This window comes from Aotus nancymaae, unplaced genomic scaffold (genome assembly GCF_030222135.1).
Source record: "Aotus nancymaae isolate 86718 unplaced genomic scaffold, 86718_ANA_hifiasm-v0.15.2.pri h1tg000059l, whole genome shotgun sequence".
NCBI lineage: Eukaryota > Metazoa > Chordata > Mammalia > Primates > Aotidae > Aotus > Aotus nancymaae.
The window spans coordinates 29883074-29897318 of NW_026988473.1; the positions used below are offsets into that span (position 1 = coordinate 29883074).

Consider the following 14245-nt stretch of genomic DNA (forward strand, 5'->3'; position numbering starts at 1 on the left):
ATAATTGACCATTTTACTCTTTTGTGAGCATAAAGAGGGTAGGCCAGAAGAAATAATTGTGATTATAATGACATTTGTGGATGTGAAAGATTTGGAGAAGAGGCTGTCTCTGCTGAGCTTTTGACACTGAACATATGTTAATTTACAATTGGGGGTGTGTTTGGGGGGGCTTATATTATGCAATAACTATTGAGGAATGAGCAAATTGGAAAGACGCAGATTTGGTTTGTGCAAAGATACTTCCAATTACAGTAATACATGGAACCTGACTATCCTCTATGCCTGATCATCACACAGCTCAATATTTGCAAATATGTTGAAACATATATTATTTTTATCATATCAGTACATTCTATACCTATCCATCTTCCTAACTTGGTGTCTACATAGATTAATATATTATTCCAGGTCATGTGGTCCCCTGTTCACATATCATAGTTCATCCAAATACTACTCTTCCAGCCTAAATACCAGTAGGGTGACCAACTGTCCTAGTTTGTCTAAGACTGAGGGAATTCCTGGAATGTGTGACCATCAGTGACCGGGACAGTCCTGAAGAAACCAAGATGAGTTAGTGATGTTAATCTCCAGGATGCTGTGAAGCCTTTACTGACTTTATTCCCACCCATTCTAAAATGGCCTTCAAGAATTCTTTTCATCTTAAAGTTAATACCTACTCAGTTTCAGTTTATTTAACATATATTCTCTATTGGGAGATTGTTTGCAAGTTTCTTTAGAATAGGACCCACATGTTTTTAACAGCAGAGTGTTAATTATTAGGAAATAAAGTGGACCTAAGAATTTAAAAATTATGCTTAAATTGTTTTAAACATTATGCAAGCTTCCTTTTGGTTGAATTAAGTAAAGCAATGAAGCTTAATGGTTATGAATGTGGGTTTTGTTTTAGGATAGGCTTGGGTTCAAATTCCCACCCTGACAATTATTGATTATGTGACATTGGGCAAATTAGTTAACCTCACTGAGCCTCAATTTCTTAAATCTGTAAAATGGGAATAAAAATAATACACACTCCCAGGAATATTGTAGGCATTAAACAAAATAATGGCTAACTGTGTAGTATTTTGTGTAGCAAATAGCATACAACTTGTTATTATGTGGTATTTGTATGATTACAAATCAATTAATTGTATTCTTCCATGCATTGTTTCTTCCAGAGAGTTTATGTCATCCCAGGAAAAAGCAGTTATTAAAACTACTGATGATTATTTGCAGCCTCAGTTTGGCCCCATCAGACTTGTGCATTCAGCAGCAGTATCAGAAGGGTCAGGACTTCAAGATTGCTCTACACATCAAACAGCATCAGATCACAGCCATGAGGAAATATCAGACCTACATAGCTACAAATCAAACAGTAAAAACAATTCTTGTTTTATATCAGCATCCAAGAGAAACAGACCTGTCAGTGCTCCAGTGGGTCAATTGAGGTAATCAAAGCTGTTCTCTGTTCTTTTTAACCTACTGTTGAAGTCTTTCCTTTGAATAGAATTTATAATATTTCAGTTGACTATCTCAGACATTAAAATATAACACAGCTCTAGGGTTTTGTTTTGTTTTTGTTTTTTTCTTTGAAAGCACCAGAGTAGAATGTTGTTAATTACACTATGGGAAATATGAGATACACTTCAACCTGAGTAATCAGAAACTCTGAAAAGAATATTTGAAGCAGAATCAGGCTAGGATCATGAAATCTCTTTGCTTACATGATACTTATTTAAATATAAAACTGCTTTCTTTTGACATTTAACCAATAGTTTGAAACAGAATCGAGTAAAATGAAATTATTATAAAACATATTTTGTAAATATGTTTTCACATCAAGATTGTTATCATAAACTGTTAACAAAAGAGTTCATAGACAGAAGAAAACATTGGTAAAAACAAAAATAAAGCCAAGAAACTAATACCTCACTATTTTCAGATGTTTGAATATGTGGATATGTTGTTTTTAATTTATGTGACATTTTTATTTTAAAATGTTTACTTTGCTTCTGTGTCATTACGAATTAACTTGGTTAGTTAGAGAATTATGAAGAAAATTTGACGTGTTAGTCAGTTTACCACATACTTTTGCTGAGAAAAATCATAAAGATCAAAATTAGTTTTTCCCAAATATGAAACTTAGAAATTTTCACTTTTACTACTTCCAAACAATTTGAAATGATAGCAATACAATTAACCTTGGAATAAAATTTTAAAATCAAATCTTTTTGAATTTCAAATCATTTTTCAAAATATTAAAGAACTTTGATCAACATGAAAACTTGGGTAGAATCTTAGCCATTTGCTGTTTCATGATGTTAAGACCATATTACTATTTTTTGCTATCAGAACATAACATATATATATAATTTTAGTTGTATGTTATATATATATATATATATTTTAAAGGAGTGTTGTGGTTTATAAGTAAAATGATAAAAATCATTTATTCTGATATAGGTTTTATATAAGCAGTTTTGGCAAACGCTTTTAAATTTTTTTGGATATTTAAATAGTGACAGTGTTACTCTGTAACAACAATCTTATCCTATAAAAAGTTTTGTTTCCTTATATACATAGGAACAATCTTTAGTGCTTATATCTGTTTAAAAATATCCAGGATAAAATTTATTTAAAAGTTTTTACATGCATAAATTTTTCTGTTTTTCTTTTTCTTCAGGGTTGCAGAATTCTCTTCTTTAAAATTTCAGTCAGCCGAGAATTGGCAGAGATTGTCTCAAAGACACAAACTTCAACCAAGAGTGATTAAAGTAATAGCTTACAAAAATGGATCTAGAACAATCTTTGCCAAAGTTACTGTACCAACCATCACCTTGGTAACTAGTGTTCCAAAGTTTTCTGTGCTTTATTTTTTCCCTCCTGTCTTTAAAATTAAAAAAATGATAAACTTATTGTTAATATTTTCTTTTTAAGAATCTGAATCTGCAGATTGCTTATATATATGTAGATTCCATAGGAATTTTACTCCTTTTTTAAAACAAATTTAATATATAGTGTATTTAATTAAACAAATACAATGGCATTATACCTTGTAGCGTTATTAAAATGACAGATCATTTAAAGATTAAAATTAGTCAGTAATTAGATATGCTTCATGCTGTGACTTACCTTTTATTTCTATATTTTCAACTGCTAGAAAATAACTATATTGGTCAAGTTACTAAACTTGGCAAGTAACTCAATTGGGTTTCTGTTCTGATCATTAGAACGTTTTGTTTTGAGGGAAATGTATTACTTTCTTTGTCATAAATCACTTTGTCTTACTTCTAGCTGCTGAAAGAATGCACAGAAAAGCTGAATCTGAACATGGCTGCAAGACGAGTGTTCTTGGCAGACGGCAAGGAAGCGCTCAAACCTGAAGACATACCCCATGAAGCCGATGTTTATGTTTCAACGGGAGAGCCCATTTTAGATCCATTCAAAAAAATTAAAGGTAAAAAAGATTTTAAAAAGACCCTACCCCAATACATGGTAAATTGCTTAAGGGGTGCAATTAAAAAATGATCTTCATCCTGTCTTTTTTGCATGGTTTAACAAAACTAATGTTTACGCATTTACAGCTCAGTAAGAGGATAATGTGCTTAATGAAAGAAAAATCCACTGACAGCCACGTTTATTGCCCTTCATTAGCATTGGTGCTTAATTTAATATAGATCTGAATAGACATTAGGGAGCCTGCAGGAGGTTAAATGGTGAAAATATAATAAATTAAATCAGAGATTATTGAATTTACTGTTTAGTTTCTGTGACACTCAACAGATATAATTCATTAGACTTATTCTCTCAGAAAATAGTTCAAAGTTTCAAGTATCATTTATTCATTTACACTCTTGATCTTTTTTCAGATGGTATCAACATAATTTTGAAAATATGGCCAATAATGAACATATATTTCTTACATACATATGATTCTCCTAATAACATTTAGCATAATAAATGTTCCAGCTTATTTATTTTTTACCTTAAAATATAATCCTACACACATTTTCAGTTAAGGTTTTCCAAAAAGTTCATTGCTTCCAACATTTCAGAAATGTGGAGATTTTCTAAAATTAAAAAAAAAATAACATTTTTCTTTCTTCAGTGGAAAGGAATACATTTTAAGAGTGAAATGAAAGCACTACTCTCTAAGAATATTCTCCCAAGCATGTTGTAGCCAGAGTTTGATATCAAGTGCTATGTATGGTAATCAGATTTAAATAACATGAGGAATAAGGACTTTGCCATAAAAATTCAGTATGTCTAACTGCTATACTTTCCTATGCTTTTTATACTTTATTAGAAGTAATTTTTTCTGCAACTTCTCTAAAGCTAGTGAATCAAAGGCAAGTCTAGGCAGTAATTGCGTAAGTAGAAGAAAAGTAATTCTGGAGTTTATTATAGATTAGGTGATGAAAATCTTCTGTTAATGTTATTGTATAAAATCATACTAGGATTTCTATCTTTTTAATAATATTTGATCTTCAGGAAATAAGCAATTTCTTGAATTCAATAGAAAATATAAGATAATTTGGTTCTTGTAAAGAAACTTGTTGCTATAATGCTCATTGAAAATTACCTATGTGATCGTGTAGACTCGTATATTTTTCACATTTTGCTTTAAGTTTAAAATATGGCTGGATGCCTTAATTTTATATTAATTGAATCATTTGCTTATATAAAAACATGAGTCTTAGTTGGCAAATACTTTTCTGTGACTTTAAAAAAGTTCAGCTATATATGTAAATATTGCTTCATTAAGATCTTTGATTATTGTTATTACTAAGAAATGCTTGCCTTTCATAATGGTATTGTAGAAGAGACATATAAAAATTATTTATAGCTAAGCTAAGAAGAAAATCTCCTGGACATGTATGCCTAAAATAATAATGTCACATACATGACTGAGCTTGGTGGATGATTTTTAAATGTACCAACTAATTTCCTCCTACTTTGTGTTTTCTCTTTTATCCTTTTCAAAAGCCAAGTCCAGAACAAAAAACTTCTCTGCTTTGTCTGCATATCTTTGGCTGTGTTTCACTGTGACATGCACTGCTGTTCTTTTAGCACCAAAATGTTGGCACACACTCCTGAAAATTTCACACCATCTCTTGCTGGATCAGCAAGCTTAACCCACCAAAATCTGGTGTTGTGCAATGGTTTTTGACTGATAATCAATCTTTATGCTGCTCGACAGTTGTTGCTGGGACACGGAGTAGAGCAGGTGGCAGATGTGCCTTGTCTTTTGAGAAAAGAAATTGTAGGTGAGCTTGGACACAGACTAGCATATTACATGTCCATTAAAAAGAGTTAGGATAAGTATAATGGGGAAAAGCCATTCATTTAAGTTAAGCTTATAGATAAGCTTAAACAACTATATTTGGTTTCTTTCACAATGTTAAGAATATCAATGTAAATATATATACATTTATATATGAAAGGTAATATTTAACTTAACGTGAGTGATACATTACATATCACTCACATATTCACGTACACTTTTTCAAACCACCTAAATCAGCTTGAAGACTACCCTCCTGTCATCTGTTTTATAGATAAATTGATAGATAAATCAATAGTTTTCCAACTAGCCACAAGTGTACCATTAAAATAAAAACATGTACGAATAACTTTGAAAGTGGTAGATGAACTTAAAGAGACATGATCAGAAGTTGGAAAATTGAACATGATAAAGGTAAATAGGAAAATCAGTTGGCAGAATTGAGTGTTACTGATGTATCTTTCTAAATGAACATGAATATTTTGTATACAATTGGTAACTGGTCATTATTTTAATTTGCAGGTTTTTATTCATTCAACAAACATTTATCGAGAGTCTATATATGCTAGATACTAGGCCAGGTCAGAGAAAGAGAAAAGCAGGGGCTCATAATCTGATTTCTTTTTTTATCATTATTTCTTCATCTCCGATTTAAATTCAATTTAATGCAATTCAATCAAAATTTAAATCAATACATAGTTATTTAGTACCTACTATGTGTGCCCCAGGATAGGGATAGAAGTCCTGGCCTTTAAGGAACTTAAACTCAGTAGATAAGTTATAAATCCTTCACACTGAGAACACTATTTTACAACATAAATCAAATGGATCTTATTTTATTTCTGGTCTTGGAAGGCTAATCAAGTCAGTATATATTTTGGCAATTACCTTTCCATACTTCATTGGTTTTTCTTTTTCATTGGAAAAGCAATGTAGAAAATTGCCTAGGAACTATTTCCAGATTTACTAAGAGAGGAAAAATCCTACAGAACATCTCTGATATTTTAACTATTTTACTATGCCTTTTGAGCATCACTGTTGACAACCAGTGGCATTGAATCGAATAGAAAGCCAGAGAGCTATTCATCACATACCTTGAAACACAAAGCTTTCATATGGAGATCAGGCCAAGGTCAAGCCTGACATGAAGCATTCCTTGTTGAAATGCAGTATTAGAATAATTCTTACATTTTAAAGTTGAATACCTAATCAGAAACATTAATTGTATATGGAAAAGATCAGGAAAATATAAATATTTCATATAAATACTGTTGATAATGATGCCTTACTAGGTATTGTACTTCTGGCATTTAAAGTTTCTAACATTTGTTAATAATTCATTGAAATTATGAATATGAAGTCAGTGAATTGTTTGAAAAGGCATATTAAGTTTTCTCATTCATGACCATGTAGTTTAGGTTTTATTCACAGTTTCCTGAATCTTCTGTTTAATTATGACACAGTGAAAATTCTTGGATCAGATCCATGGGGTTTATAAGAATTCAGCTCTTTTATAACTGCTAGGAGCTGTAAGTAATGCAAACATAGCATAATAAATGGTTTGGGTCCTGTGATTGCCTGAATATCTTAAATAAGATGAGGGAAAACACTGTTTAGACCTAATTCATTAGGTCCAAGTTCTATCATACGGATCTCTGATTGTCTTTAGAATTTTTTAGTTTTATATTTCCACTCTCTCCAATATGTCCTATTCTATTACTGGGCTTTCAGAATTATCATTTACAATGATTCATTTCAGTCCTGAATTTTGTTAACCAGAAGTGAAACTTGGTATTATGAATAAAATTTTAAATCTTTTATATCCTGTATTGTGAATGTGTAGTCACAGAAAAAAAATGTGTGAAAGGAGTTCTTGATACTACCCCTAATACTAAATTTAAGCCTAGAGATTTTCTACTAACTACCATGTGATCTACAAAATGAAATAATTTGCTGTGACAGCTTGTGATTGACAAGGATATGTGTGAGCACATTTAAAATAGGCCATCTTTTCATGTAGAAGTGTCAGTGAAATGATGGATTCTCATCATTTTAATTATTGATGATTTGGAAATATTTCAATTCCATGACATACAAGACACATTCTAAATAGCAGCATAACACTTTTTCTCATATCTGCATCAATAATGAAATGTTCTGTCATATTATGTTTTTCAAAAAACAAAGACATTAGTTTAATGAACCTGGATTCATGCATTATATTCTCTTCCATTATATGTCTACTGAATTTGCTGATTTTTAAATTGTTATGTTAAAAGCACAAGTTTCAGTAAGTGACCCACTACTCGTGTCACATCATATCTTAATATTTCCACTGCTAGATCTCAAGGCAGAATGCTATAGTGCTACCTACACCAATGGCTGCTTTAGTCTTGCCAAAGCGGATACCAGCTTGTGTGATGCTCATCTGTAGGGCAACCACTACTTAATTCATCAGCTACAGTCGTGAGGACTGGCTTTCCCAAATTCCCTTTTATCTTTTAGTTTGAAGAGTGTATTTATTAGGTGAGATCATTTGTACATTTTAACTTTCACTTCTCTGTATATATTCAAAAGGAGGAAGATGGCATTATATGGAGAAAAATATTACCATTTTCTTCTGAGATAGCATATGATTCTTATATTTCTGTAAGTGAGGGCAAAACTACAGGAAAATATTTTATGTATTTTCTATTCCAAAGTTTTAAATCTGTAAATAAGAGAATAGAGTATCCTTACTTATAAAATGGATGTGGATTTGAAGACAATTATAAGAGATGGACCAAAAAAGTGTTCTTAGCCAGTAGGAAAATCTATAGCTTGCATGTGGCTGGCAGCATCTCCTTATATTGTCAAATATCAGATCATTAAAAAAACACTTAAATTATCCACATAATCATGAAATGTTGAATTATATTCATATACAGAGACTACATTTGTTTACTACAGATACTTGCAAAGCTATACTGTCCTGTTAACTTGAATGCTTTATGCACACAGTTATATGCTTTAAATGTATTACATTTACTCTTCACAACTCCTGAGTTAGTGCTACATGTCCATAATCTCATCTTTGATTCCAAAATCCAAGACTATAAAAGACCAAATAGTTTTTTCATAACTCATTTGGTAGCAGAGCCTTACTTAGTGTAACTAGTCAATCATATTGCTGAAAATAATTAGTGTGTTTGATTGTGGGCTGCTATTCTTGACCTGTATCATAAACATAATATTTGATGTATGCATGATTATGATATAAGCACCATATTAACATTTTGATGTATTAAAATACCTAGATATAAAACCATACCTGGCCTTAAGGGTTTGGATAATGACTTTCTGTCACAACTGCAAAGAATTCTGATATTCATTTTCACTAGGATATTAACTGAGAAGGGTTATTACTATTGTCCTTATCACCTCAAGTTGGGTACATAGATGACAGTGGACAGAAGAATAAGTCACTGACTAGAGTTGAGACACTGTGTGGCAGGTAATAAAAACTATTTTTCCTTGTCTAAGGAAGACCATTTATTTATCCAGTTATCCATTCAACAAAACTTACTGAGACCCTACAATGTGCCAGGGACTGCTCCAGTCCTTAAGGATATAGTGTGAACAAGATGGAGATCTCATGAAGCTTAAGTTCTAATGAGGTGGGAAAAGAAATAGACAATAAATATAGAAACAATTAAATAAGGCATTTATAGGCAGTGTAAGTGTTATAAAGGCAATAAAAGGGGTGGCATAATAACAAATAATGTCATGGGGACAAAAGGAAGAGGGAATTTTGAAAATGAAACACCTGTTTTAATTTTCATTTACAAAATTGAAAATGCAACAGTTACCTTTAAATCAAATCTCTTAGTTGTCTGCCTACTCTACCTGTTACTTTACCTGCGAATTCATTTATATATTCTATAGTTGTTCTTTCAGAGTGTTTTTTTTCAAACTTTTCACTTTTGAAGGATTTAGGCATCTGTTAGGAGAGTTTTGAGAAATGCATTATTGTTTATTTTAATGGACAATAGACTTGAAGTCAGATAATGTTGCAAGATTCTACTCCCTGTGTATGGTCTTGGACAAACTGGTCTGTACTTCAATGTCCTTATCTATAATAGAGGGGAAGTAATACTTGAAACAACTATTGGATATTTCTAATAAAGATAAGTTATTTGAAAATTAAGTGTCTATAAACCCCTAGTCTAAACCAAAAACTGAGAATACCATCTTACAAACACGACTAAGACTTGAAGGCTATTAGTCAGAGCCCTGTGACCACTTTTACCTTCCTAGAATAGCTAGCTAGTTCAGGAAAATAACAGCAACAAAATTTGTTTCTACTTTCTTCATCACTGCCAGGAAAAGAAACTAGAGTGTGAACCTGGACCAGTCACTTAATCTCGCTAAGCCTGAGTTTCCTTATCATAAATTGAGCATAATAGTTTATAACTCAGCTGGGTGCCGTGGCTCACGCCTGTAATCCCAGCACTTTGGGAGGCCAATGTGAGTGAATCATGAGGTCAAAAGATCGAGCCCATCCTGGCCAACATGGTGAAACCCTGTCTCTACTAAAAATACAAAAATTAGCTGGACTTGGTGGTACATGCCTGTAGTCCCAGCTGCTAGGGAGGCTGAGGCAGGAGAATTGCTTGAACCCAGGAGGCAGAGGTTGCAGTGAGCCGAGCTCATGCCACTGTACTACAGCCTGGTAACAGAGGGAGACTCCATCTAAAAAAAAAAAAAAGTTTACACCTCACAGATGTATTATGAGAAGTAAATAAGATGATATAAATACCTGGCATATGATAGTTACCTAAAATATTATTTTTCTACCTGCCTTCATTTATTTTCCTTCTTTTGCTCCATCCTTTCAAGGTATGTTTTCACAAGCTTTTCATACAAGTTGTCACAAGTATCTGATTTTACTAACAAAGGTATTTGCTAAGTCTGCATTTTGAAATAAATACAACCAAATTAAAATACCTGCCAAGCAGTTATGTATTCCCATCTCAGTATGATATGAGAATCTGAGTTAAAGGCTTTGAACTCTCAATATCTAGGGTGTAGGTCGAAATCAAGGCCTTTTATAAAAGGAGCCCCAAGTGGCCTTACTCTGCTCTGTTCCAAAAGTCGTATTTTAAAATATGTTCATGATCCAGGGCTAGCCTTAGCTTTAAGCTGCCATAATTTATTTTTTAAAAGTTCATAGAAAAGTTCAGGGAAAGGGTCACAGCATTTTGATTGGCAGAATAGATGGGATGTTTGTAATTTTAATCAAATGTAGATTGAAGACATACTTCAAATGATATGTCAGACTAGTGTTACTGAGTTAAAATCTAATGACAGCCACTGTCATTATTAGTTAAATATAGCCATCATGCCTATAGCAATAAATGATGACACTTAAGAACATGCAGAAACAAAGAGCAAAAGTATTTAGAGAAAAGGGAGTGACTAGAAACTCAGTTGAACACAGGAATGTGACCTGGATTTAATCTATTTACCAAACATAGAAGCAATTGTATTTTGGGCAGATGATATAATTGAATATAGCAGTATGTTTTCTTACTGTCAGAGCATTAGTATTTTAGAAACTCATCTTACACTGATGAAATGATGTGCTTGTTCATATTTAATGTCATTATCTATACCTACTTGACAGAGCATTGTGTTTTCAAATTTATTGCCCAACTATAAGAGAATGAATTTTTAAAATTAAGAAGACTTTTAATAAGCTTATGTATTTGAAGTTTGCAAGTTTGCTGCTTTTTATTCTAGAAGTAAAAGAAGGCAGTATTCATTTTGCTTGGCACAAGCAAAATGGAAAATTATAATGTTGGGAGCACCCAGATTTATTTAATTTTGTGACCGACAATGGCCTTTTTGAAGTAGGTTGAGGAAATATAATTATATTGTAGATAGACCTTTTAACAGAAAAGCAAACTCAGAAGTGCTTTATCTTTTTCACAGTTTGCTTAAAAATAAAACCATGAAAATAAAATAAGAGGTGGATTCTATGAAATAAAATATAATCTATGGTTGGAACATAAGGTTCTCTAAGTACTCTGGGAGAGTAAGTATATGAACAGTCAGGTGGACATGGCAGTCCCTGAGCAGCTGAGATACGGCCCTTTGGGGAACTATTTTCCAAGGTTATGCTAAATGTTAGGTCCTCACTAGAGTCCAGCTACCACCTGCATCCTAACCCAGAAGAATCTTAACTTTCTAGGGAAAAGTACCTGAGGATAGGAGGACTGGGACAGGTATAGGTCTGATTGCTTTGGAAGCCACCAGTCGTGGCTAGCAAATTAGAGGGGATAAGGTAATCAAGTGAGACAAAGGCCCTTTCTTTGGCAGTTGAGTGTGTAGGACAGAGACCTTGCTGAAAGCACTATTGACGAGGTAGATTCAAGGACAGTCCAAAGGGAAAAAGGTAGAGATTCAAGAACATTCCAAAGGAGAAAAGGTTGAGACTCAAGAACAATCCAAAGGGGATTGTTACTGCTGTTGAGATTTGTCAACTGTGAAAAATCTGACACAAGTCTTAGTCAGTTTAGGAAGTTCATTTTGCCAAAGTTAGGAATAGAGGCCCATGACACTGCCTCAGGGGGTCCTGACGACATGTTCCCAAGGTGGTCCAAGCCCAGCTTGGCTTTATACATTTGAGGGAGACATGAGACATCAGTCAGTATATGTAAGATGAACATTGGTTTGTCCAGAAAAGTGGGACAACTCAAAGCAAAGGCAGGACAACTCTAAGTGGGGAGGGGCCTTTAAGGTCAAAGGTAGATAAGTGACAAATTGTTGCATTCTTTTGAGTCTCTGATTAGCCTTTCCAAAGGAGGCAATCAGATATGCATTTATCTCAGTAAACAGAGGGATCACTTTGAATGGAATGTGAGGCAAGTTTGTCCTAAGCAGTTCCCAGCTTGACTCTTCCCTTTAGCTTAGTGATTTGAGGGCCCCAAGATTTATTTTCCATTCACAGATTCATGTTCAGGAAAGCACTGTATTTTGCCCTGCTGTCTTGGGAGACTCTTACTGGGAAGTATACATTCCTATTACATTCTCATCGTCCCCTTCTGTAATCATCAGAATTGTGATTACTGGTAAAATGTCTGTTATCTCCCCTTGACTAAGTTCACTTAGAGCAGAAACCATGGCTGCCTTGTTCACCATTTTTTGCACAGGGCCTAGCACTTAATAGGTGCTCAATAAATGTTATTCAGTGAGTGTATAAAGAACTAAGTGAAATACATATCATGTTGAACCATCCATATCCCAATGAGGCAGTAGTGGGAGAGGAAGAAAAAGGCCTTGTTAGAGCAGGCTATTTTAATGAAAATGGTGAGTGGACATGTAGGAGGAGTATATTGAACATCCCAAAACCCAAATACATATATAGATTTGTGAATGTTTCCATTTGGCAGGGGGCCAAAGTAAGCTGGCCCAAGAGTAATTACATGGTGGAGAGGCTAACGGTTATGCTAATGTTTGTCTGAAACCAGACAGTGGTCAGAGGTAGAACACTGGGATAAATGACTCTCTGAGGGACCTAGAGATGAAGGAGATGTAAGATTTTCAGCTTTCCCACATTCTGTCAGAAATGCCCTTTCTTAAGCATTCTATCCCCTCAGACTTTTTTTGTGGGGAAGGGAGGAGAAGAAAGAAGCTCTTATGTTCACTTAACACTTCTCTGTAATTTTCTTAGTACTTTGTATAAAGTAGGTGCAGAAATGAGAAAGAGGAGATGATGCCACCTTTGGGAAGGTTCAGAGTCATTGCTCATTGCTAAATGATGTGTGGGGCCATACTCATGTTTTTCTACTTCCAATATTGGGTGGAGGGACGGGGTAATAGGGGAGCTGTTTCCTGAGTTTTTTTTTTTTTTGAGATGGAATTTTGCTCTTGTTGCTCAGGTTGGAGTACAATGGCATGATCTCGGCTCACCACAACCTCCCCCTCCCAGGTTCAGCGATTCTCCTGCCTTAGCCTCCTGAGTAGCTGTTATAGGCATGCACCACCATGGTTGGCTAAGTTTGTATTTTTAGTAGAAACGGGGTTTCTCCATGTTGGTCAGGCTGGTCTCGAACTCCCGACCTCAGGTGATCTGCCCGCCTTGGCCTCCCAAAGTGCTGGGATTACAGGCATGAGCCACCATGTCTGGCACTTGATTCTTATAAAAGTACCAGATAGTCTCAGCCCTAGGAGTTGAAACGTTTGGAATTTTTGGAGATGAGAAAGTTAATGAAAGAAATGTAGGAAGCATTTGTTAATAATGGCTAGTATATTTTCCTAGAAATTCAAGGTAGATTTAGATGGCATTAGGGATCTTGTCTGAATTGCTTGGCTCCCTGCCCAACATACCTTACAGTCCCCTCACTGTTTTGTTGTTCTCACTCCACTCACCCCCAGCCTTTAAGAATAGCCTCTTCCTCACCAGGGCTGAAGCCTTGTCAAGGCTTTGCTGACCATCTTCAATTTCTCTGTGTTGGCATGGAAGAGTCAGATTCTGTTTTTCTTCTTACCTCTGGATGTAATAATGCTTACCCTGGCTGTCAGCCCTCCAACCACATTTCTTGATATGAAAACATGTCCTTGGAGTTGGTGATATACAGAAGAATCACTTTCTGTTGCTAAAATAGGAGGGTTCCTGGGTTGACATGGTCTGGCTCTGTGTCCCCATGGAAATCTCATATTGAATTATAATCTGATATATAATCCCCTCATGTTGAGGGAAGGATCTCATGGGAGGTACTTAGATCATGAGGGTGGTTCCCCCATGCTGTTCTCATGATAGTGAGTGAGTTCTCAGAAGATCTGATGGCTTTATAAGGGCCTTTTTGCCTCTTCCCTCTGCACTTCTCCTTCCTGCCACACTGTGAAGAGGGATGTGTTTGCTTCTCCTTCCACCATGATTTAAGTTTCCTGAGCTCTCACTAGCCATGCTGAACTGTAAGT

At 34.4% G+C, this 14245-nt stretch overlaps 1 protein-coding gene across 1 annotated transcript in view; it reads left to right on the forward strand.

Annotated features, from left to right (window-relative positions):
- DCDC1 (doublecortin domain containing 1) overlaps positions 1 to 14245 on the forward strand; it is a 498476-nt gene that overhangs the window by 43777 nt on the left and 440454 nt on the right. Inside the window, exons 3-5 of the mRNA XM_064365537.1 lie at positions 1176 to 1445; positions 2681 to 2837; positions 3292 to 3454. Of these exons, the coding sequence (XP_064221607.1) occupies positions 1176 to 1445; positions 2681 to 2837; positions 3292 to 3454 (590 nt within the window). The remainder of the gene's footprint in view (positions 1 to 1175; positions 1446 to 2680; positions 2838 to 3291; positions 3455 to 14245) is intronic.